The 26,378-nt window shown below is 43.8% G+C and overlaps 1 protein-coding gene across 6 annotated transcripts in view; it reads left to right on the top strand.

Annotated features, from left to right (window-relative positions):
• LOC109880619 (feline leukemia virus subgroup C receptor-related protein 2) overlaps window positions 1-26,378 on the top strand; it is a 61,062-nt gene that overhangs the window by 1,746 nt on the left and 32,938 nt on the right. For all 6 annotated transcript variants that reach the window (XR_004204720.1, XM_031800857.1, XM_031800861.1 and 3 more), the window contains exons 2-4: window positions 8,222-8,363; window positions 23,574-23,714; window positions 24,500-24,567. Coding sequence is in view for 5 of the 6 variants with exons in the window: in XM_031800857.1 (XP_031656717.1) it covers window positions 8,222-8,363; window positions 23,574-23,714; window positions 24,500-24,567 (351 nt within the window). In the remaining variant the exon portion in view is untranslated. The remainder of the gene's footprint in view (window positions 1-8,221; window positions 8,364-23,573; window positions 23,715-24,499; window positions 24,568-26,378) is intronic.

The following is a 26,378-nucleotide window of genomic DNA, read 5'->3' as shown; positions in this document are numbered from 1 at the left end:
AGAACAGTGTACAGTGTGAGTCTAGTCACAAATTGGTGAACGTCACAGGTACAGATATATTTGTCCCACTGACCAACTGACCTGGCTTGAGAGCTCATTATATAGGGTTATCTATACCATAGCATAATCACAGGACATAAGCCCTCAGGGCACCATAATAATTTCAATGGAAACCTTCTCTATTGATGGTTGAAGTGGGGAAACTAAACATTTCCATTTACTCCTCGAGACATATGACCATTTGCCATGTAAGGTTCCTGTGTTGTTGAGATTCTAAGTTTGGACGCCATGCTTGCTTGCTTCATTCCGTGCTGTGTTTAAGATCCATAGGTGCTGAATAAGGGAATCTCATATGGGGCAGCAGGGTAGCCTAGTGGTTAGAGTGTTGGGCTGACAAGGTACAAATCTGTCATTCTGCCCCTGAACAGGCAGTTAACCCACTGTTCCTAGGACGTCATTGAAAATAAGAATTTGTTCTTAACTGACTTGCCCATTTTAAATAAAGGTAAAATAAAAAAATATATATCTTTATAACGCACGTGGGGGTACACTCACAGTGGCACTGGAGTGAGAGAATCACCAGCTGTGCGAGGAAGACGAGACATTCTCAGAGGACCAGTCAAAAAAACAAACATGGGCCTTAGACAATCCATAGGCCTTGACCTTCTTGATACAGGGAAGTCGACATCTTCGCGTAACACTTCTAAAGGATATGTGTAACAGTATAACTTTAGACCGTCCCCTCGCCCATACCCGGCCTCGAACCAGGGACCCTCTGCACACATCAACAAGTCACCCACGAAGCATCGTTACCCATCGCTCCACAAAAGCCGCGGCCTTTTCAGAGCTACAACCCAATACTTCAAGGTCTCAGAGCAAGTGACGTCACCGATAGAAACGCCATTTAGCGCGCACCACCGCTAACTAGCTAGCCGTTTCACATCCGTTACATATGCATCTGATGAATCTACCGTAGGCCGCTATACAAGGCCCCCATATAGAGGCTATACACAGCGCCTTCAGAAATCCCCAAGAACACCATGGAATCCAATCCATAATTCTTAAATGGAAGAAGTTTGGAACCACCAAGACTTCCTAGAGCTGGCAGCCCAGCCAAACTGAGCAATCTGGGGAGAAGGGCCTTGGTCAGGGATGTGACCAAGAACCTGATGGTCACTCTTACAGAGCTCCAGAGTTCCTCTGTAGAGATGGGAAAACCTTCCAGAAGGGCAACCATCTCTGCAGCACTCTACCAATCAGGCCTTTATTGTAGTGGCCAGACAGAAGCCACTCCCTCCACAACCACCCGAACTCAACCCAATTGAGATGGTTTGGGATGAGTTGGACTGCAGAGTGAAGGAAAAGCAGCCAACAAGTGCTCAGCAGATGTGTGAACTCCTTCAATACTGTTGGAAAAGCATTCCTCATGAAGCTGGTTGAGAGAATGCCAAGCGTGTGCAAAGCTGTTATCAAGGCAAAGAGTGGCTACTTTGAAGAATCTCAAATCTCAAATATATTTTGATATAACACTTGGTTGCTACATGATTCCTTATGTGTTATTTCATAGTTTTGATGTCTTCACTATAATTGTAAGGAAAAACCCTTGAATGAGTAGGTGACTAAACTTTTGTGCAGTATAAATACACACACAATCTGATTAACCCAGATGAGGTCATAGTACTTATTCACAGTTGTGTGTCTCTTCTAAGGAAGTGTACACATCAGTGTAGGCTAAGTTATACAGCTAATATGGAAATATGTTAGGCAAATGGACTGGAACACCAGCTATACCTAACTACTGAGTTGTTGCACATTAACAGAGTTGTCTTAATTCATCACATGTTGATTTGAAACAGACTGTAATTTGACCTCTAGCCGGTGTTTTTATGGAGTCTTTGTATCTTCTCGCATCAGATTTGTTATTTTCACAAATATTGTTTTTATTTTTCTATCTTTTCTTATTCCTAGTTAGTTGAACTCTCATTTGCAGGCCCACAAATTAACTTTGAGACTGGTAATTAAAGAATGAGCCGGTTTTCCCTCTCTTGTTTCACGTTACCTCATTGTTACCTCATTGTTACCTCATTGTTACCTCATTGTTACCATGCAACGAGGTGCCTCCGATGTGCCGGTGCCTTTTCCAAATAAGGAAAAAGAGAAGAACCAGCACGCTTTCCTAACTGCCTGTGTGTGTATATATGATATATATATTTTTTTTTTTTGGGGGGGGGGGGGTTACATCCAATCTACTTTTGAAACACATGCTGTGCCCTAAAGAAATGAATATGTAATGTTGTAAATATACTGACCAAAATTATAAACCATTTCAAAAGATTTTACTGAGATACCGTTAATATAAAGAAATCCGTCAATTGAAATATATTCATCTGGCCCTAGTCATGTGGTATCTATAGATTGGGCAGGGGCAACAGCCATGAGTGGGCCTGGGAGGGCATACCCAGACATTCAGAATTAGTTTATTTTTCCCCCCACAAAAGGGGTTTATTACAGACCGAAATTTAGTCAGCTGTCTGGGTGGCTGGTCTCCGAAGGCCCCGCAGGTGAAGAAGCCAGATGTGGAGGGTCCTGGGCTGGCATACGTGGTCTGCGGTTGTGAGGCTGGGTGGAGGTACTGCCAAATTAACTGAAACAACATTGATAAATACATTAACATTCAATTATCTGGCAACAGCTCTGGTGGACATTCCTGCAGTCAGCATGTCAATTGCACGCCCCTTCCGACATCTGTGGCATTGTGTCGTGTGATACAACTGCACATTTTAGCCTTTTATTGTCCCCCAACACAAGGTCCACCTGATGCTAATTAGCATTTTCGAAATCAGTAAGTAACACCCCAACCTCCACTGTGGGCCACATTCACAACACACCCCAGCGTCCACTGTGGGCCACATTCACAACACACCCCAGCGTCCACTGTGGGCCACATTCACAACACACCCCAGCGTCCACTGTGGGCCACATACACAACACACCCCAGCCTCCACTGTGGGCCACATTCACCACACACCTCAACCTCCACTGTGGGCCACATTCATCACATCTAATGAAAGCTGCCTTCTGCTCATAGAAGTCTGCATGATAGCTCTGTCACTCAGCCAGGCCTAATCGCTCAACATGTACAGTATGTCGTGGTCATATAGTCACTATGGTTACATGACTGTGGTTTTCATAAATAGATAAGTCAACTTGTCCATGAGAGATTTACACGATTCTCAAAACATCACGCCAGGGTGAGCCGACACAAAACACAGGTGGGAAAAAACTATTGGAGCCATTTCCCTGTTTTGACCGCTAGGTGTTATGGGTATTATGACTCATACTGTGCTTCTCTATTGCAGCTTATAGGTCAAAGTAACAACGCAAATTAACACGCCCAGAAAAACGAATCATAACTCAAACTGCACATCACTAATCTATGATCATATGATCTCCTTAAGAAGCTATCGTCCCTTTCTTTCTGCGCCCCCAAAATGTTTGGATATACTGGTGAAGTTACCAGGTTATTAGCTAGCCAAGGAGGTAACATGCCCTGACAAAGTGTTTTTAAATAAAATAAAAAAATGTTAACAACGTCGATGTGCGAGTAGTTTTAGAACTGCCCACAACATGGTTTATGGATGGAAAAAGCGTTCTCGGCGATCCTCTATTGGAAGATATAAAGTCTTGTGCCGGTAATATGGGATCTTTTGAGCTTGACGCAAGCTGTTTTCACTGTAGTAATGGGCACTTGGCGGCTACATGGTGGTGAATGTGCACGGTGATGAGCCTGATTTTTATTTTTATTTTTTTTTCCTTTCCGGTAAATATCAAGGGTCTTCATTTTGTGACATGATGATCGGTGTTTAGCTGCCAATTAACAAATGGGAAAATAATCCGACTCTTAATCCATCTCATCCATGTAAACCTAATGTGTCCACTTTATCAGCCAACTGCAAGTGGTCTAGAGTCTGTTTGTTTTATTTTAAATACCTAGCTATAGGCTTAGAGTTGGGTTGAATAGGTCACAGTGGCAAGAACTCTGACATCATCCGCTTTCTGAATAGAATGTGTGTTTACTCTTTGGACCAAGGGTCCAATGTATGCCTTTAAAAAAAAAATACTACACTCAACACTACAGGTTTCCGTGAGAAAAGTCTTGTCATCGTTGTATCATATCGGCATTGAACTCAATCGTCTAGGAAGCTCCAAGTCCACTAGTGAGAGTGGATATTTGATCCCCCTAAATGGGGTCACTGTCCCAAAGCATAAACATGTATCATTTGATCCTATTCCACCACATTATAATAGAGTATTTCCAACTGTCTTCCAACTGTCTTGACACCGTTGGCTGGGAAAGCGTCCGATGTCAGCTTTTAAATGACTATCAGGTAAAATCAATTCAAATCACATGCTTGGTAAACAACCGGGGTAGATTAACAGTGTTGCTTAATGAAATGCTTCAAGCACGCAAATTGGATCATGAGTCCAAATCAAAGTATTCCAAACGGAGCACGGAGGGCACTTCCAAACGGAGGGCACTTCCAAACGGAGGGCACTTCTTGCATACAATACTCTCTGTTTGTACATATTTTGAGCATCAATGGAAGCTTCAAAGGAAAGTATGCAAAGAAATATGATGCATCCACGTATAAAAAATGTATGCAACGTTTCTTGAAATCGATGTTGAGCTGAAGCGAGATAAAATACATTCCGACAGAATGAAATGTTGCCTTTTCACATCTCATTTGTTGCCTGACTACAATATTTTATATACGTTGGTAAATACATGCTGTTATTTTTTTGGCATGTTACCTGTAGATCGTAAGCCCATAAGTCAATAGTGCTAACTGTCTAGCTACTACAGTCGTGGCCAAAAGTTGAGTGACACAATATATACATTTTCACAAATTCTGCTGCCTCCGTTTGTATGATGGCAATATGCATATACTCCAGAATGTTATGAAGAGTGATCAGATGAATTACAATTAATTGCAAAGGCCCTCTTTGCCATGCAAATGAACTGAATCCCCCCAAAACATTTCCACTGCATTTCAGCCCTGCCACAAAAGGACCAGCTGACATCATGTCAGTGATTCTCTCGTTAACACAGGTGTGAGTGTTGACAAGGACAAGGCTGGAGATAACTCTGTCATGCTGATTGAGTTCGAATAACAGACTGGAAGCTTCAAAAGGAGGGTGGTGCTTGGAATCATTGTTGATCCTCTGTCAACCATGGTTACCTGCAAGGAAACACGTGCTGTCATCATTGCTTGGCACAAAAAGGACTACACAGGCAAGGATATTGTTGCCAGTAAGATTGCACCTAAATCAACCATTTATCAGATCATCAATAACTTCAAGCAGAGCGGTTCAAATGTTATGAAGAAGGCTTCAGGGCGCCCAAGAAAGTCCAAGCGCCAGGACCGTGTCCTAAAGCTGATTCAGCTGCGGGATCAGGGCACCACCAGTCCAGAGCTTGCTCAGGAATGACAGCAGGCAGGTGTGAGTGCATCTGCATGCACAGTGAGGCGAAGACTTTTGGAGGATGGCCTGGTGTCGAGAAGGGCTTCAAAGAACCCACTTCTCTCCAGGAAAAACATCAGGGACAGAGTGATATTCTGCAGAAGGTACAGGGATCGGACTGCTGAGGACTGGGGTAAAGTCATTTTCTCTGAATACCCTTTCCGATTTGTTTGTGGCACCTGGAAAAATCTTGCTGGGAGAAGACACTGTGAGCGCTACCATCCGTCCTGTGTCATGCCAACAGTAAAGCATCCTGAGACCATTCATGTGTGGGGTTGCTTCTCAGCCAAGGGAGTGGACTCACTCACTTTGCCTAAGAACATAGCCATGAATGAAGAATGGTACCAACACATCCTGAGAGCAACTTCTCCCAACCATCCAGGAACAGTTTGGTGACAAACAATTCCTTTTTCCAGCATGATGGAGCACCTTGCCATAAGGCAAAAGTGATAACTAAATGTCTCGGGGAACCAAACATCGATGTTTTGTGTCCATTGCCAGGAAACTCCCCAGACCTTAATCCCATTGAGAACTTGTGGTCAATCCGCAAGAGGCAGGTGGACAAACAAAAATCCACAAATTCTGACAAACATGCATTGATTATGCAAGAATGGGCTGCCATCAGTCAGGATGTGGCCCAAAAGTTAATTGACAGCATGCCAGGGTGGATTGTAAGCGGTCTTGAAAAAGAAGGGTCAACACTGCAAATATTGACTCTTTGCATCAACTTCAAGTAATTGTCAATAAAAGCCTTTGACACTTATGAAATGCTTGTAATTATAATTCAGTATCCATAGTAACATCTGACAAAATCTAAAGACACTGAAGCAGCAAACATTGTAGAAATTAATATTTGTGACATTCTCAACTTTTGGCCACGACTGTAGTTGTAAACAAAATAAATACAGGCCTAATATTAATTTATTTTGGGGGGCTTGCCTGTTCATGTTATTTTGACACTAATACGTGTCACAACCATTTGGTACCTTGGGTCAAGTGTAAATTGGGGCCATGTCTTTGCAGATATAAGTTTCAACGGCAGCTGTTATCCCCTTTGCCATATGGTGTGCCGCGGGCAAAAGCCTCCTGCAACGTCTGAGTCGGGTTTGTTTAGAGCACTCGACTGTACTTTTTGGGTTCTCCTTCGTAGACTCTCTCCGTACTGTTTCACATGACTCTTGCGTAGGTGGTAAGAGGTTAGTGGTGTTTGAGCCTGTTGTCAGAACCGGCCTGCTGCATATTATTTAGAGGACGGTTTACTGGTCCGTGTCAGGCTTTTCATACCCAAACCACGCCCATGCAACGGAAGTAGCCCCTCTTTTAGGTACGGTCTCTGTCACGTTCACTCTCATTCATGTTTGTTTGTTTGTTTGATGCAAATTTCCACGCGACTTTCTCCATTCAGCTACTTGTTGCTGACTTGCTGTTCAATATCCACTCGTATCTACTACATGGCCAAAAGTATGTGGGCACCTCTTCAAATGAGTGGATTCGGCTGTTTCAGCCCACCCGTTGCTGACGGGTATAAAATCGAACACACAGCCACGCAATCTCCATAGACAAACATTGGCAGTAGAATGGCCTTACTGAAGAGCTCAGGGACTTTCAACGTGGCACCGTCATAGGATGCCACCTTTCCAACATGTCAGTTCACCAACTTTCTACCCTGCTAGAGCTGGCCCTGGTCAAATGTAAGTGCTGTTATTGTGAAGTGGAAACGTCTAGGAGCAACAACGGTTCAGCCGTGAAGTGGTAGGCCACACAAGCTCACAGAGTGGGACCACCGAGTGCAGTAGCGCGTAAAAATGGTCTGTCCTCGGTTGCAACACTTACTATTGAGTTCCAAACTGCCTCTGGAAGCAAAATCAGCACATTAACTGTTCGTCGGGAGCTTGACCGAGCAGCTGCACAGATCACCGTGCGTAATGCCAGGCGTCGGCTGGAGTGATGTAAAGCTCTCTGCCATTGGACTCTGGAGCAGTGGAAACGCCTTCTCTGGAGTGATGACTCACGCTTTACCATCTGTCAGTTCGCTGGACGAATCCAGGTTTGGCAGATGCCAGGAGAACACTACCTGCTTGAATGCATAGTGCCAACTGTAAAGTTTGGTGGAGGAGACCATTCTCTTCCAATGGTCTTGGGCTGTTTTTTCATGGTTTGGGCTAGGCCCCTTAGTTCCAGTGAAGGGAAATCACAGCATACATTGACATTCTAGATTATTCTGTGCTTCCAACTTTGTGGCAACAGTTTGGGGAAGGTTTCAGCATGACACATTGTTGAGATCGGTGTAGAAGAACTTGACTGGCCTGGACAGAGCCCTAACCTCAACTCCATCGAACACCTTTAGGATGAATTGGAACGTGGACTGCGAAGCCAGGCCTAATCGCTCAACATGTACAGTATGTCGTGGTCATATAGTCTCTATGGTTACATGACTGTGGTTTTCAAAAACTAGACGACACTTCTGGACACTTTTTTTGAAGGGATGGACCAACATGCACTGTGAAGTATCAAGTTTGAGCCAGGTTCATTTTACACGGGTGTAGTGCTACTGTAACTATAGAGTGAATGAAGAGCTGTCTGTCTGCCACATTTTGGCTGTCTCCAACATGCATCTCCACTATACATGTTTGTGTTTAGCTGTTTTTTTAAAGCTGTTCTACTGTCTGTCTGTCTGTCTGTCTGTCTTCTCTTCCAGTTGGGTATAGCCATTGGGTTCCTAGTCCCTCCCATCCTGGTGCCTAACGTTGAGGACATGGATCAGCTGGCCTATCACATCAGTATCATGTTCTACATCACAGCAGGAGTTGCTACCCTGCTCTTCCTACTGGTCGTCATGGGTAACTATTTTATACACTTGTTATAATAATGCACTATGTAGCCTACAGTTTTACATATAGTGACAGGCATGGATCTACACTCACTTCCTGTAGGCCCTATTCCAATGATGCACTGTAGGTTATCAATAGATCTGTATCTGCATTTTAAGGGCAAGATCAGGAACTTTGAACATGTAGACTCTGATCTGGTTCTGGAGATGAATATGAAAAGTGGTGGAAATTCCACTTTAATCTGATGTGGGGATATCTGTTCTCCTAGATGCAGATGTTGGATAAACAGCTACTTGAACTAACAGCGGACCTTGTAACCTACAGTAGTGCAGCACTGTGACACTACTAAACCACTAACTAGAACTGGGAATTTGCCAGGGGACCTCACAATATTATTGCGACTCTCACGATTCTATATGTATTGTGATCTGCTACTGCGATTTGATGTTCCATATTGCTCACGGCATGTCTGCTGCAGAGACGAGAGCAATGGAAAATTAGTTTTGATCCGTAATGGGTGTAAAAAGTGCTGAAAACATGTCTCTATTTCAAAAGAAGATGGAGAACAAGCTATAGGATAGACAAATACCAGAGTTTTGGCGCAGGTACCACTTTTTTATTTATTTTTTCATTTCACCTTTATTTAACCAGGTAGGCTAGTTGAGAACAAGTTCTCATTTGCAACTGCGACCTGGCCAAGATAAAGCATAGCAGTGTGAGCAGACAACAAAGAGTTACACATGGAGTAAACAATTAACAAGTCAATAACACAGTAGAAAACAAAGGGGGAGTCTATATACAATGTGTGCAAAAGGCATGAGGAGGTAGGCAAATAATTACAATTTTGCAGATTAACACTGGAGTGATGAATGATCAGATGGTCATGTACAGGTAGAGATATTGGTGTGCAAAAGAGCAGAAAAGTAAATAAATAAGAACAGTATGGGGATGAGGTAGGTGAAAAAAGGTGGGCTATTTACCAATAGACTATGTACAGCTGCAGCGATCGGTTAGCTGCTCAGATAGCTGATGTTTGAAGTTGGTGAGGGAGATAAAAGTCTCCAACTTCAGCGATTTTTGCAATTCGTTCCAGTCACAGGCAGCAGAGTACTGGAACGAAAGGCGGCCAAATGAGGTGTTGGCTTTAGGGATGATCAGTGAGATACACCTGCTGGAGCGCGTGCTACGGATGGGTGTTGCCATCGTGACCAGTGAGCTGAGATAAGGCGGAGCTTTACCTAGCATGGACTTGTAGATGACCTGGAGCCAGTGGGTCTGGCGACGAATATGTAGCGAGGGCCAGCCGACTAGAGCATACAAGTCGCAGTGGTGGGTGGTATAAGGTGCTTTAGTGACAAAACGGATGGCACTGTGATAAACTGCATCCAGTTTGCTGAGTAGAGTGTTGGAAGCCATTTTGTAGATGACATCGCCGAAGTCGAGGATCGGTAGGATAGTCAGTTTTACTAGGGTAAGCTTGGCGGCGTGAGTGAAGGAGGCTTTGTTGCGGAATAGAAAGCCGACTCTTGATTTGATTTTCGATTGGAGATGTTTGATATGAGTCTGGAAGGAGAGTTTGCAGTCTAGCCAGACACCTAGGTACTTAGACGTCCACATATTCTAGGTCGGGACCATCCAGGGTGGTGATGCTAGTCGGGCATGCGGGTGCAGGCAACGACCGGTTGAAAAGCATGCATTTGGTTTTACTAGCGTTTAAGAGCAGTTGGAGGCCACGGAAGGAGTGCTGTATGGCATTGAAGCTTGTTTGGAGGTTAGATAGCACAGTGTCCAATGACGGGCCGAAAGTATATAGAATGGTGTCGTCTGCGTAGAGGTGGATCAGGGAATCGCCCGCAGCAAGAGCAACATCATTGATATACACAGAGAAAAGAGTCGGCCCGAGGATTGAACCCTGTGGCACCCCCATAGAGACTGCCAGAGGACCAGACAGCATGCCCTCCGATTTGACGCACTGAACTCTGTCTGCAAAGTAATTGGTGAACCAGGCAAGGCAGTCATCCGAAAAACCGAGGCTCCTGAGTCTGCCGATAAGAATATGGTGATTGACAGAGTCGAAAGCCTTGGCAAGGTCGATAAAGACGGCTGCACAGTACTGTCTTTTATCGATGGCGGTTATGATATCGTTGAGTACCTTGAGTGTGGCTGAGGTGCACCCATGACCGGCTCGGAAACCAGATTGCACAGCGGAGAAGGTACGGTGGGATTCGAGATGGTCAGTGACCTGTTTGTTGACTTGGCTTTCGAAGACCTTAGATAGGCAGGGCAGGATGGATATAGGTCTGTAACAGTTTGGGTCCAGGGTGTCTCCCCCTTTGAAGAGGGGGATGACTGCGGCAGCTTTCCAATCCTTGGGGATCTCAGACGATATGAAAGAGAGGTTGAACAGGCTGGTAATAGGGGTTGCGACAATGGTGGCAGATAGTTTCAGAAATAGAGGGTCCAGATTGTCAAGCCCAGCTGATTTGTACGGGTCCAGGTTTTGCAGCTCTTTCAGAACATCTGCTATCTGGATTTGGTTAAAGGAGAACCTGGAGAGGCTTGGGCGAGGAGCTGCGGGGGGGGCGGAGCTGTTGGCCGAGGTTGAAGTAGCCAGGCGGAAGGCATGGCCAGCCGTTGAGAAATGCTTATTGAAGTTTTCGATAATCATGGATTTATCAGTGGTGACCGTGTTACCTAGCCTCAGTGCAGTGGGCAGCTGGGAGGAGGTGCTCTTGTTCTCCATGGACTTCACGGTGTCCCAGAACTTTTTGGAGTTGGAGCTACAGGATGCAAACTTCTGCCTGAAGAAGCTGGCCTTAGCTTTCCTGACTGACTGCGTGTATTGGTTCCGGACTTCCCTGAACAGTTGCATATCACGGGGACTATTCGATGCTATTGCAGTCCGCCACAGGATGTTTTTGTGCTGGTCGAGGGCAGTCAGGTCTGGGGTGAACCAAGGGCTGTATCTGTTCTTAGTTCTGCATTTTTTGAACGGAGCATGATTATCTAAAATGGTGAGGAAGTTACTTTTTAAAGAATGACCAGGCATCCTCAACTGACGGGATGAGGTCAATGTCCTTCCAGGATACCCGGGCCAGGTCGATTAGAAAGGCCTGCTCACAGAAGTGTTTTAGGGAGCGTTTGACAGTGATGAGGGGTGGTCGTTTGACTGCGGCTCCGTAGCGGATACAGGCAATGAGGCAGTGATCGCTGAGATCCTGGTTGAAGACAGCGGAGGTGTATTTGGAGGGCCAGTTGGTCAGGATGACGTCTATGAGGGTGCCCTTGTTTACAGAGTTAGGGTTGTACCTGGTGGGTTCCTTGATGATTTGTGTGAGATTGAGGGCATCTAGCTTAGATTGTAGGACTGGCGGGGTGTTAAGCATATCCCAGTTTAGGTCACCTAACAGAACAAACTCTGAAGCTAGATGGGGGGCGATCAATTCACAAATGGTGTCCAGGGCACAGCTGGGGGCTGAGGGGGGTCGGTAGCAGGCGGCAACCGTGAGAGACTTATTTCTGGAGAGAGTAATTTTCAAAATTAGTAGTTCGAACTGTTTGGGTATGGACCTGGAAAGTATGACATTACTTTGCAGGCTATCTCTGCAGTAAACTGCAACTCCTCCCCCTTTGGCAGTTCTATCTTGACGGAAGATGTTATAGTTGGGTATGGAAATCTCTGAATTTTTGGTGGCCTTCCTGAGCCAGGATTCAGACACAGCAAGGACATCAGGGTTAGCAGAGTGTGCTAAAGCAGTGAGTAAGACAAACTTAGGGAGGAGGCTTCTGATGTTGACATGCATGAAACCAAGGCTTTTTCGATCACAGAAGTCAACAAATGAGGGTGCCTGGGGACATGCAGGGCCTGGGTTTACCTCCACATCACCCGCGGAACAGAGAAGGAGTAGTATGAGGGTGCGGCTAAAGGCTATCAAAACTGGTCGCCTAGAGCGTTGGGGACAGAGAATAAGAGGAGCCTACAGCCAACTAGCGTTAGCTAATGCTACCTAGCAAAACATTGAATTAATCAAAAATATATATATATTTGTTTTACTAGTCGATACTTGGTGTCAACATATCTATATAATCTATATCTATATAGCTCCCCCCCCCCCCCATCACAAACCATTACCACTGTAACCTACATACAGGTTGCATCATGAGCTGTTCAGCTAACATTGTGCAATTAAGCCTACTCATTCAGAGGTTTATTTTCATATGACCTGATTTCACTCTATAGCTGCTACTGCCTTTTGTCCCAAATTACACCCTATTCCGTACCTAGTTCACTATGAGCCTGTGGGCCCTGGTCCAATGTAGTGCACTATATAGAGAATAGGGTGCTGATTGGGACTCGGATACTGTCTTGTTGGTGAAGTGCTATATAAAGGATCTGATGATAAAGGAAGATGTAGCCTGCAGGTAGTCTGCAAAGAGAAGATCTATTGGGTAGAGGGTTAATGCTGTCTGGCTCTTCTGCCTTTTTTGGGGTTCTTGTTTTGTGCTACCTAGCGAATATTAACTGGTCACTAGAGCCTGTCTGTCTGGTTGCTAGATGCCCTGTCTGTCTGCCTCTGTCTGTCAGTCTGGGCCATCTGGGGGCCTGAGTTATGCCCTGCAAAAAGTGTGTGTGTGTGTGTGTGTCAGGTGTGGAATGTTGTCTAACAGCAGAGACGGTTGTCTAGCTGGAGAATGTTGTCTAACAGCAGAGACGGTTGTCTAGCTGGAGAATGTTGTCTAACAGCAGAGACGGTTGTCTAGCTGGAGAATGTTGTCTAACAGCAGAGACGGTTGTCTAGCTGGAGAATGTTGTCTAACAGCAGAGACGGTTGTCTAGCTGGAGAATGTTGTCTAACAGCAGAGACGGTTGTCTAGCTGGAGAATGTTGTCTAACAGCAGAGACTGTTGTCTAGCTGGAGAATGTTGTCTAACAGCAGAGACGGTTGTCTAGCTGGAGAATGTTGTCTGACAGCAGAGACGGTTGTCTAGCTGGAGAATGTTGTCTGACAGCAGAGACGGTTGTCTAGCTGGAGAATGTTGTCTGACAGCAGAGACGGTTGTCTAGCTGGAGAATGTTGTCTGACAGCAGAGACGGTTGTCTAGCTGGAGAATGTTGTCTGACAGCAGAGACTGTTCTCTAGGTTCATGTCTCTCAATGGATGAAGGAGGGACAGAAATCGTTGACGGGCGTTTTATATGGATGTGTGTGTGAATCTGGAAGAGTACAACAATGAGTTTTAAGATGTGAATATTAGCCTGAATGTGGCATTTGCCTTGCCATGGTTTTCAGTACATTTGACTTTCACAATACTTTACATGCGTACTACAGTAGCTGAGTACTAAGGTACTGTGTATATCTAGAACAGCTTTATTACACTCCAACGAGTTTCAGTGTTTTGTAAGGAAGTAAGTAGCCTTGTACAAGCCGGAATGGTACATATGGCAGGAGCCGATCTCCTATAGCGTGTACAAGTACACTCCCTGGACACTAGTCTATCGCAGGGCCTTCAGTGTCTTGAGTCTGAGTGTACCTCGGGGTGCCTGTTCAGTGAGGACAGTTTAAAAAAAAACTCTTTAAAAAGAAAAATTTGGACAGTACTTAGCGAAGAGTACACTCCTGCTGGTTGAGACACCCCAGGGAAGACTGTAGCTTAGAGATAAGAACCGAGACATCTGCACACAAAGATATCTGTAGCAGCTCTCTGCCCACTGACTCCAGTCTGAAAGCTGGCTCTCCCGGGAGAAAGTCCGCTTTAAGCAAGTCGTGTCACAATTCCACAGTTGACATTCCTTTGGATCTGACATTTTTTGTTTATGGTCTCATTTGAATAAAAATCTAAAATAATTGTCAGCTAGGAATTGTCAGTTGGGAAAATCTTGTGCAATACACCGACGCATATCTTGTATTCAAGATCCTTAATGGCCTGGCTCCCCCCCCACTCAATATTTTTGTTAAACAGAAAACCCAGACATATGGCAGCAGATCCACAAGGTCTGCCATGAGAGGTGACTGTATAGTTCCCCTAAGGAAAAGCACCTTTAGTAAATCTGCATTCTCTGTGAGAGCTTCCCATGTCTGGAATACACTGCCATCAGACACACATAACTGCACCACATATCACACTTTCACAAAATGCTTGAAGACATGGCTAAAGGTCAATCAGATTTGTGAACATGGTCCCTAGCTGTGTGTTGCCGCTTTCCATGTTGTCTGTTGTCTGTAGCTTGTGAGGTGTGGAAACACTTTGTTGCTTTTATGAATTTTGTCTTGCTGCTTTTTGTTTTATGCTGCTCTGTCTGTATGCTACGTTTTGCTTGTCCTATGTTGCTCTGTCTGTATGCTATGTCTTGCTTGTCCTATGTTGCTCTGTCTTGCTTGTTCTATGTTGCTATTGTCTATATTGTAATTGTTTTTAATAACCTGCCCAGGGACTGCGGTTGAAAATTAGCCGGCTGGCTAAAACCGGCACTTTTACTGAAACGTTGATTAATGTGCACTGTCCCTGTAAAAATAAAAAATAAACTAAACTCAAACTCAACTAGCTGAAGCCTAAAAGCCTGTTGACAGGAATAGTGAGCTGTACTTGTTTGACCTATGTCCTGTAAGTTTTGAAAGAACCAATTACAAGACTGAGGCAAAACCCATTTTAAACACCTTCCAATATTTGCTTGTTCAGACAATAGCCTCTAGGTCTATAAGAGTCTCTCTCTCTCTAAATGGCTGAAGACCCGTTCTTATGTTTATCTGGAAGCGTAATGTGTTGCGGATGCAAATAATACAACACGTTTTCCAGGCTTTGGGTTTTAGATACGCTGAATCATACAGTACTGTGTATAAATTAATAATAATGACAAAGTGATTTAAAAAAATACAAAAAAAATGTAAGGAGAAATTAAAAAATATAAAGAACTAATTTCCATAACTATTTACACCCCTGAGTCAATACATGTTAGAATCACCTTTTTGACAGTGATTACATCTCTGTATTTCTGGGTAAGTCTCAATATAATTTAACAAGGAAGGTCAGTTAAGAACAAATCTTCATTTATAATGACGGCCTACACTGGCCAAACGCGGATGACGCTGGGCCAATTGTGCTCCACCCTATGGGTCTCCCAATAACGTCCGGTTGTGATACAACCTGAATTCGAACCAGGGTGTCTGTAGTGACGCCTCAAGCAGTGAGATGCAGTGCCTTAGACCGCTTGCGCCACCCGGGAGCCCATTTCTAAGATGGTTTGATTCCTCTCCAACAAGCCTTTTAGTTTCAATGTCTTGTCAGGAAGTAAGTAGCCTTGTCCAAGTTAGAACAGCCCCGATCTCCTGTTTCTGTTTGATTTACAAGAACACTGGAACCTAGTCTTTCACAGGGCCTTTAATAATGTCTTGGGTCTGAGGTAAGCTGAGGGTGTTATTGACTTGTGTTCTTCACCCATTCCTAGAGAGACGAAGCCAAGACTTTCAACATTCTGATTATCCTGTAGACCGCTGTCTCTGCTGCTGTCTCCAGGCCTGTTCCACGGATGGTGTACACAGACAGGTCTCAGCAGCCAATAGGTTTCATTAAGAGTTTGTTGTCTTGGGTCTGTGTAGCTGTGGGTTCCAGTTCAGTGAGTACAGTCTAGGTTAGAGTACTTACTTAGACTCGTGCTGTGGTCGAGACGCCCCAGGGAGGGGCTAGTTCACTGATAACCCCTGCTGGTTGAGACACCCCAGGGAGGGCTGGCTCTGAGATAAGAACCACAAAGACATCTGCAGCATTTCTTCACCCCCAGACTCCTCTCTGAAAGCCTGCTCTGTCAAGAGAAAGTCTGCTTGAGGCACGTCATGTCACAGTCAGGATTCCACAGTTGACGTTCCTTTGGGTCGGCGACTAGGGCCGAGTCCGACATGGCTCATTATTCACTGTATAGTGCACTTCTTTTGCCCTGGGCCCATGGGTAATAGGGGGCCATTCTAGACATAGGCTTTCAGTATTTGTTACTGTTGCTCTATATATATATATATATATATATATTTAAATCAATGGAACCTTTTGTTTAACTTGGCAAGTCAGTTAAGAACAAATGTTTAATTACAATGACGGCCTACCCCGGCTAAACGCTGGGCCGATTGTGCTCCGCCCTATGGGACTCCCAATCAAGGCCGGATGTGATCCAGCTCGAAGGTGACTTCATCTCCTAGTGTCTGGTGGAAAGCAGACCACCAGGTTTTCCTCTAGGGTTTTGCCTGTGCTTCGCTCCATTCTGTAAATGTTTTTGACCTGGAAAACTCACCAGTCCATAACAATTACAAGCATACCCATAACATAATGCAGCCACCATTATGCTTGACAATATGGAGAGTGGTACTCAGTAAAGTGTTTGTAATGGATTTGCCCCCAAACATAATGCTTTGTATTCAGGACAAGAAGTTAATTGTTTTGCATGATGACTTTAGTACCTTGTTGCAAACAGGATGCATGTTTTGGAATATATTTTTATTCAGTACAGACTTCCTCCTTTTCACTCTGACGATTTGGTCCCGAACTGTTTTAATTGGCCTCATGTTTCCACTTTGACATTTTGGGGTATTGTATGTGGGCCAGTGACACGTTTTAAATTCAGGTTAAAACAACAATTTGGAAAAAGTATGTGGTGGTAATAACTTTCTGAATGTTTTGTATCTCCTATGGAAGAAGTGGTGATTTTAGCATGCACAGTTGAAGTCGGAAGTTTACATACACCTTAGCCAAATACATTTAAACTCCGTTTTTCACAATTGCTGACATTTTAATCCCAGTAAAAAATCCCTGTCTTAGGTCAGTTAGTATCACCACTTTATTTTAAGAATGTGAAGTGTCAGAATAATAGTAGAGTGATTTTATTTCAGCTTGTATTTCTTTCATCACATTCCCAGTGGGTCAGAAGTTTACATTACATTCAATTAGTATTTGGTAGCATTGCCTTTAAATTGTTTAACTTGGATCAAACATTTCGGGTAGCCTTCCACAAGCCCATTCCTCCTGACAGAGCTGGTGTAACTGAGTCAGGTTTCTAGGCCTCCTTACTCGCACATGCTTTTTCACTTCTGCCCACACATTTTCTATAGGATTGAGGTGAGGGCTTTGTGATGGCCACTCCAATACCTTGACTTTGTTATCTTTAAGCCATTTTGCCACAACTTTGGAAGTATGCTTGGGGTCATTGTCCATTTGAAGACTCATTTGTGACCAAGCTTTAACTTCCTGACTGATGTCTTGATGTTGCTTCAATATATCCACATCATTTTCCTACCTCATGATGCCATCTATTTTGTGAAGTGCACCAGTCCCTACTGCAGCAAAGCACCCCCACAACATGATGCTGCCACTCCTGTGCTTCACGGTTGGGATGGTGTTCTTCTGCTTGCAAGCCTCCCCCTTTTTCCTCTAAATGAAACAATGGTCATTATGGCCAAACAGTTCTATTTTTGTTTCATCAGACCAGAGGACATTTCTCCAAAAAGTACGATCTTTGTCCCCATGTGCAGTTGCAAACCATAGTCTGGCTTTTTTATGGAGGTTTTGGAGCAGTGGCTTCTTCCTTGCTGAGCGACCTTTCAGGTTGTCGATATAGGACTGGTTTTACTGTGGATATAGAGACTTTTGTACCTGTTTCCTCCAGCATCTTCATAAGGTCCATTGCTGCTGTTCTGGGATTGATTTGCAGTTTTCGCACCAAATTACGTTCATCTCTAGGAGACAGAACGCGTCTCTTCCTGAGCGGTATGACTGCTGCATGGTCCCATGGTGTTTATACTTGCGTATTGTTTGTACAGATGAACGTGGTACCTTCAGGCGTTTGGGTCATCCTTGGGAGAAATTTCCAGACTTGTGGAGGTCTACATTGTTTTTGAGGTCTTGGCTGATTTCTTTTGATTTTCCCACGATGGCAAGCAAAGAGGCACTGAGTTTGAAGGTAAGGCCTTGAATTACATCCACAGGTACACCTCCAATTGACTCAAATGATGTCAATTAGCCTATAAGAAGCTTCTAAAGCCATGACATTTTCTGGAGCTGTTTAAGCTGTTTAAAGGCACAGTCAATTTAGTGTATGTAAACTTCTGTCTCGTCTCCGGCTATGCCGGATTAAGTGATATGACATGCTATTCTATAAAATCATTTCTCTGTAATTAATATTACCTGATTAAGCTAATAATGTTAATAATTAACCAGAAAGTCGGGGCACCACAAAATAATGTTTATAGAGCTGTTATCTTCTGAATAAACTCTTAAAGACCTGGTTATCTTTTACATCAATAGCAGTCAATATTTAATCGTCACCTTGTTTAGTCTCATCTGAAAGTTGTAAAATCTTGGATATCTTCACGAACCCTGGCTAACAAGTTGAATCAGCAATACAATTTTTTAAAATGTTTATTTACTAAATACCTAAATCACACAGAATGGATCATATATTGATTACAAATGATGTCATAAAGAAAACGTCCCCGGTGGACGGAACGGCTACGATGGTTACAGAAAGAGAGGGGGTTGGGTTTGAGTGAAAGAGCGGGAAGACTGAGTAACAAAGGGAGAAGCTATGCTATCGTAAATACAGAATCGTATGCAGTCTAAATAACCGCCCATTTGAAAAAGGAGAATGCAATAAATGTTTACTCTGAGCTGCGCTTCGGTAGATTGGTCGTCGATGGAAGGCCGTTTTGTCCTTTATGGATCTCTGGTCCTCTGAAGAATGTCTAGTGGTGAACTGGAACGTGGTATAATGGATACTCTGTCCGTCCTCTCCTAGCCCACGTTTAACGACTGCTGCTAACTCGACGGCTAGGAGGTATCACTTCTGGAGTGAATAAGAGTTCAAAGTTCATACCAAGTTGCCATACTTTTAAGCTCATGCTATATTCTGGCTGGTATAGTCAAAATGCATCCCTCACCCACAGGCCAACATCATGACACTTCTGACCCACTGGAATTGTGATACTTATTCACTGTGAAATAATCTGTCTGTAAACAATTGTTGGATTAATTACTTGTCACGCACAGAGTTGATGTTCTAACCGACTTGCCAAAACTATAGTTTGTTAGCAAGGAATTTGTGGAGTGGTTGAAAAACCGGTTTTAATGACTAACCTAAGTATGTAAACTTCCTCAAGTAAAGATCCTCAAACTCTGTCAGGTTGGATGGGGAGCATTACTGCACAGCTATTTTCAGGTGTCTCCAGAGATGTTCGATCGGGTTCAAGTCTGTGCTCTGGCTGGGCCACTCAAGAACAATCGGAGACTTGTCCCGAAGCCAGTCTAGCGTTGTCTTGGCTGTGTGCTTAGGCTCGTTGTCCTGCTGGAAGGTGAACGTTCGCCCCAGTCTGAAGTCCTGAGTGCTCTGGAGCAGGTTTTCATCAAGGATCTCTCTGTGTTTTGCTCTGTTCATCTTTTCCGCGATCCTGAATAGTCACCCAGTCCCTGCCGCTGAAAAACATCCCCACAGCATGATGCTGCCACCACCATGATGCTGCCACCACCATGCTTCACTGTAGGGATGGTGCCAGGTTTCCTCCAGACGTGATGCTTGGCATTCAGGCCAAAGATTTCAATCTTGGTTTCATCAGACCAGAGAATTTTGTTTCTCATGGTCAGAGTCCTTTAGGAGCCTTTTGGGAAAACTCCAAGCGGGCTGTCATGTGCCTTTTACTGAGGAGTGGCTTCCGTTTGGCCACTCTACCATGAAAGCCTGATTGGTGGAGTGCTGCAGAGATGGTTGTCCTTCTGGAAGATTTCCCCATCTCCACAGTAACTCTGGAGCTCCGTCAGAGTGACCATTGGGTTCTTGGTCACCTCCCTGACCAAGGCCCTTCTCCCCTGATTGCTCAGTTTGGTCGGACGGCCAGCTCTAAGAAGAGTCTTGGTGGTTCCAAACTTTTTTTCCTTTTTAGAATTGAGGCCACTGTGTTGGACATTCAATGCTGCAGAATATTTTTTGGGACCCTTCCCCAGATCCTGTCTCTGAGTTCTACAGACAATTCCTTCAACCTCAGTTATTGCTCTGACATAGTGTTAAGAGAATTATGTTCTCCTGTTCATTAACCAATTCAATTATAACAGACAGTAATATATCAGGATTTGTAAGATACTGATAGAAATGAGAACAGACAGAGGCCCAGTCTACCAACGTTAAATGTTTATTCACGGAACGTTCTGACGTGCATAGTACAAAGATCTTCAATTTTATAGTGACACACATACTTCCACACATCACCAAAACCGCCCGCCAATAGAGACTAGGGGCGTCCTTGAGAATAGCGTCTTCCTGCCCTCCCCTAAAATAAGGAGAGACCTGGGACTGGGAAGTTCTCAGTGTCCCAGCCAAGGTCGGCCTCTAATCTGGCTCAGACAGAGACCGTCTGTTATCAAAATACTAGACACATTGTTCCCAAAATGTTGATTCTGACTAAGAACTACACTCCAGTGTACATATTATTATTTCACTGATTTAAAACCACACACAGTATTATAAACATCCAAATGATTCTAACACTTACATACATGCATTAGAATAATCCAATGATTCAAATCAATTTCATACAATCACATGGTTTCAGACTTGTAATGATTTCACATGATTTCACATGATTTCACATGATTTCAAGAGTGTAATATTCTAATCATTTATTAAAACGCATTTCCTTATCAAGTGTCAACTGTAAGATCTTCTATAGACAGGTGTGTGCCTTTCCAACTCATGTCCAATCAATTGAATTTACCATAGGTGGGCTCCAATCAAGTCGATCAATGGAAACATGATGCACCTGAGCTCAATTTTGAGTCTCATAGCAAAAGGGTCTGAATAAATTAGCAAAAATGTCTAAAACAGTTTTTTGCTTTGTCATTGTGTATTGAGAGAAATAATAATTGAATCCTCTTAGAAAAAGGCTGTAACAAAATGTGGAAAAGTCAAGGGGTCTGAATACATTCTGAATGCACATATCTCCCTGGCATATTACATAATTTATATAAATATTTTTTGGACTCCCCCATTGTTGTGCGTTGCTCACTTGAACAGAAGGTGGTGCAGCGGTCTTTCTTGTGGGCAAACTTGGTCATCAAACTCTGGAATTGTCTGGATAAATTCATGCTGGATTGACAGAATGGCCTTTGTATTCAACTTTTTCTGGCCCAAGGTGGGTGGGTGTTTATCCTGTTTAGCTTAGATAGACAAGGAGCTTAGCTTAAATAGACAAGGATTGAGAAAGATTTGACAGATTGTTGACCTGATTTGATGATGACTGCGGCGATGTCGTGTCCCCATGAGTGACAGAACACTGAGCCAATCACGGCGCAACTAGAGAAGATTACCAACACCTATGCTATGTGCTTTCGCTGGCTGCCCCTCCACCACAGAAGGCACTGAGCTAGGCTGAAACACCTGCATTTTGGAGCTGCCGTACTCGGAGGCGTTTGTTTGCGGCTTTAATAACTCAAGGATTATTTTCTTCCACATTGTTTGCACGCTGATATGTGACATGAATTAATGCCAAAAGGACATGTGAAACAGGCCAACTATTTTATTTTAGCTAAACATCTGGGGCTCAAAACAGGCCCTGGATGACAGGTCGACACTGTATCGGAGTGTGGAAAGCACCAATTACAACACTGAGGGAACCTGTTTTGCATGTTCAGACAATAGCCTCTAGGCCAGGGCTGCCCAACCCTTTTCCTGGAGATCTACTGTCCTGTGGGTTTTCAGTCCAGCCCTCTTCCTGGAGATCTACTGTCCTGTGGGGTTTCAGTCCAGCCCTCTTCCTGGAGATCTACTGTCCTGTGGGTTTTCAGTCCAACCCTCTTCCTGGAGATCTACTGTCCTGTGGGTTTTCAGTCCAACCCTCTTCCTGGAGATCTACTGTCCTGTGGGTTTTCAGTCCAACCCTCTTCCTGGAGATCTACTGTCCTGTGGGTTTTCAATCCAACCCTCTTCCTGGAGATCTACTGTCCTGTGGGTTTTCAGTCCAACCCTCTTCCTGGAGATCTACTGTCCTGTGGGTTTTCAGTCCAACCCTCTTCCTGGAGATCTACTGTCCTGTGGGTTTTCAGTCCAACCCTCTTCCTGGAGATCTACTGTCCTGTGGGTTTTCAGTCCAACCCTCTTCCTGGAGATCTACTGTCCTGTGGGTTTTCAATCCAACCCTCTTCCTGGAGATCTACTGTCCTGTGGGTTTTCAGTCCAACCCTCTTCCTGGAGATCTACTGTCCTGTGGGTCTACTGTCCTCAAGATCTCCAGGAAGAGGGTTGGACTGAACCCACAGGACGGTAGATCTCCAGGAAGAGGGTTGGACAGTCCTTGTTTAGAGGCTATATGAAGCTGAATCCCTTACTCTGATGGGAATTGGCCTGTATGGATAAGGCTAAATCTGAAATGTTTCTTGAAGGAAAAATGATGGAAATACATAAACATGATACAGGACACAAAGGTGACGACAAAGTCACCTGACAAGACTGAAAACAAACATTACACTGTTTTCTACCTGCATCTTACATTTACTGAAAAAAAATCTGAAAATACTCTTCGTACATGATAAGAAATGGGAGCTGCCGTACTGGGACATTTGGGACATTTGGAGGAGGTGAAACATCATACCAGTAAATGACAAGGGTTTGAGTGAGAGGTCGAACTGGTGTTTCCCAAGTGGCCACACACCTCTTCAAAGTGTGCACAGTTCCTAAGTAATTTCAATGCACTTTTATGACTCAAAGAATATCCTTCAAGTATATAAGGTGTTAAAAATGATTAAAACTTTTTTTTGTGTTTTTAAATCTTCTCTCTGTGCCGTTGAGGAACTAGAGCAAGCACACTTGTAGTTGTTTTGTTTGGAACACAACCCTGCATCCCCACTTTTACACAGTTAATGTTTATGAAATCCAAAAGCTGTCAATTAAAAAAAAATCTTCATCTGGGTTTGACGGGCATAATTTGAAAGCCTGTTCTGTAGCCGACATGACTAGCTAAACCTGAGAAGCACAGATCCTGAGCTTTGACGTCATGTTGTTGTACAGCCGCTGCGTTCCAATTTAGGCACTTATCAGTGTCCCAGTCGTGCCTATATACACAGGTTGAAAATGGCAAAGTGTATAGGCACTCTGAATCAATGCTCTCTGCTTCTTCTCTGTATCCACTCTGATTCATTCATAAATGTCCCGTTCTTTTGACTGTTACTGATGTCTCTTTCCGTCTTTCTCTCTCTTCAGTGTTCCAGGAGCGTCCGGAGCTCCCTCCCACCCAGGCCCAGGCCACAGCTCGCTGTATCTCTCCAGAACAGTACTCCTACACCGCCTCCATCCTCAGGCTGCTCCGAAACAAACCCTTCCTCCTCCTCATCCTCACATACGGTCAGCACTTAACCCTTTGTATCACTACTGATCTGTGTTGAGCTGAGCTGTCCTGGTTATGCATTCATCATAGCCAGGAAGGATAACGTGAAAACATAACTGTCATGTCTCGGGTATTATGTTTCAAGTAGGCAGGCTAGTTGTAAACTGTCTGCCAGTGTGTTACCTGTTCCACCTGACCTACAGTTACCTAGAAAACTACATTTTTTTTGTCATTTGGCAGACACTTATCCAGAGCAATTTGGGTAAAGTGCCTTGCTCAAGGGCACATCAACAGATTTTTCCACCAAGTTGGCTCCGAGATTGGAACCAACAACCTTTTGGTTACTGGCCCAACGCTAGGCTACCTGCACCTCAGCAATGTGCCCATATTTCCCACACTGCATCACAGGTGCACCATTAATGTGTTGTCCTATAGGAAAGGACTCTGTGCCAGCTAGGATGTCATTGGCTGTTCCCAGATCCACAAGGAAATGTTATGGTCGCATGTCAACGTGTAAAACAATGTTTTTATGTTTCTCTTTGTTTAAAAAACAACTTATTGGTATAATAAGTTATATTAATGGAAGCACTGTAGTTTACGGTGCTGAAAGAGTAGGGTCACATCTGGAAAGTACCAGGAGAAAACAGTGAAATAAGATGACGACAACCAGGTAAGAATGCAGTGCTGTGGGTGAAGTCCACAGTAATAGAGTAACTGCTGTGGGTGAAGTCAGAAAGCTCTCAGAAAGCTCCCTGAAAGTCCCTGTTGACTGGTCCTCATTTGCTTTTTCTCTCACCAACAGGACTGAATGTGGGCTGCTTTTATGCTGTGGGCACGCTACTGAACCGCATGATCATCGAACACTACCCTGTAAGTCCTACACTGTAGTATGTGGGCACTGAAACACATTGACAACAATGGGCGTGTTATTTGGTTAACAATACAAACATTCTAGAATACAACAATGGGCGTGTTAATTGGTTAACAATACAAACATTCTAGAATACAACAATGGGCGTGTTATTTGGTTAACAATACAAACATTCTAGAATACAACAATGGGTGTGTTAATTGGTTAACAATACAAACATTCTAGAATACAACAATGGACGTGTTAATTGGTTAACAATACAAACATTCTAGAATACAACAATGGGCGTGTTAATTGGTTAACAATACAAACATTCTAGAATACAACAATGGGCGTGTTAATTGGTTAACAATACAAACATTCTAGAATACAATAATGGGCGTGTTAATTGGTTAACAATACAAACATTCTAGAATACAACAATGGGCGTGTTAATTGGTTAACAATACAAACATTCTAGAATACAACAATGGGCGTGTTAATTGGTTAACAATACAAACATTCTAGAATACAACAATGGACGTGTTAATTGGTTAACAATACAAACATTCTAGAATACAACAATGGGCGTGTTAATTGGTTAACAATACAAACATTCTAGAATACAACAATGGCCGTGTTAATTGGTTAACAATACAAACATTCTAGAAGTATAGTAAAAGGTCAGGAGAGATTACATTACTGAAGTTATTTAACAAAGCCCTGTGTTATTCACCCTTACCTAAAGAGGGTTGTGGCTGGGGGTTAGGGGGTTGTCGCCAGGTGGCTGGGGGTTAAACATGAACTTATAAAAACATCAGCTCTTTGCTATATTTGTTGAGTCTCTCTCTAGTCATGGTTTTAAACGTTTTCAACATTGCTGTGAGTTTTTATTTGATGTGCGTCTGGCTCGAGGAAACTGTGCAGACACGATCTGATCGGCCAGCGGTAGGCCTATAGGTGCGCTTGATTTGCTCTCTGGGCCTGCTGGGTAGGTGGAGTTCTACCTTCAGACACATGGTTCAAAATGGGAACACTTTGCCTTCCCGGGCACTAGGCCTGTTGAATCAAGTGCACCTACTGCCAACGGTGCAAAATTAAAAAAATAAAAAATAATAATATGAACGCGAGGCTTTACAGTTGGGTTTTTAACAGAAATGTTTGGTGATCGACTAGGAATGGCTTGGAGATGGACCCGTTGGTGACCACTGCCCTAAACCTATTGACCTGATCAGCATCCGTATAGAATTCAGTATCAAACGACATGTTATTTGTCACATTTGCTGACTACAACAGGTGTGGTAGACCTCACAGTGAAATGTTTACTTACAAAGCCCTTAACCAACAGGTGTGGTAGACCTCACAGTGAAATGTTTACTTACAAAGCCCTTAACCAACAGGTGTGGTAGACCTCACAGTGAAATGTTTACTTACAAAGCCCTTAACCAACAGGTGTGGTAGACCTCACAGTGAAATGTTTTCTTACAAAGCCCTTAACCAACAGGTGTGGTAGACCTCACAGTGAAATGTTTACTTACAAAGCCCTTAACCAACAGGTGTGGTAGACCTCACAGTGAAATGTTTACTTACAAAGCCCTTAACCAACAGGTGTGGTAGACCTCACAGTGAAATGTTTACTTACAAAGCCCTTAACCAACAGGTGTGGTAGACCTCACAGTGAAATGTTTACTTACAAAGCCCTTAACCAACAGGTGTGGTAGACCTCACAGTGAAATGTTTACTTACAAAGCCCTTAACCAACAGGTGTGGTAGACCTCACAGTGAAATGTTTACTTACAAAGCCCTTAACCAACAGGTGTGGTAGACCTCA

Source organism: Oncorhynchus kisutch, linkage group LG21 (genome assembly GCF_002021735.2).
Source record: "Oncorhynchus kisutch isolate 150728-3 linkage group LG21, Okis_V2, whole genome shotgun sequence".
Taxonomy (NCBI): Eukaryota; Metazoa; Chordata; class Actinopteri; order Salmoniformes; family Salmonidae; genus Oncorhynchus; species Oncorhynchus kisutch.
The sequence above is the reverse complement of the archived record's forward strand: the minus strand, read 5'-3'. Positions and strand labels throughout refer to the sequence as shown.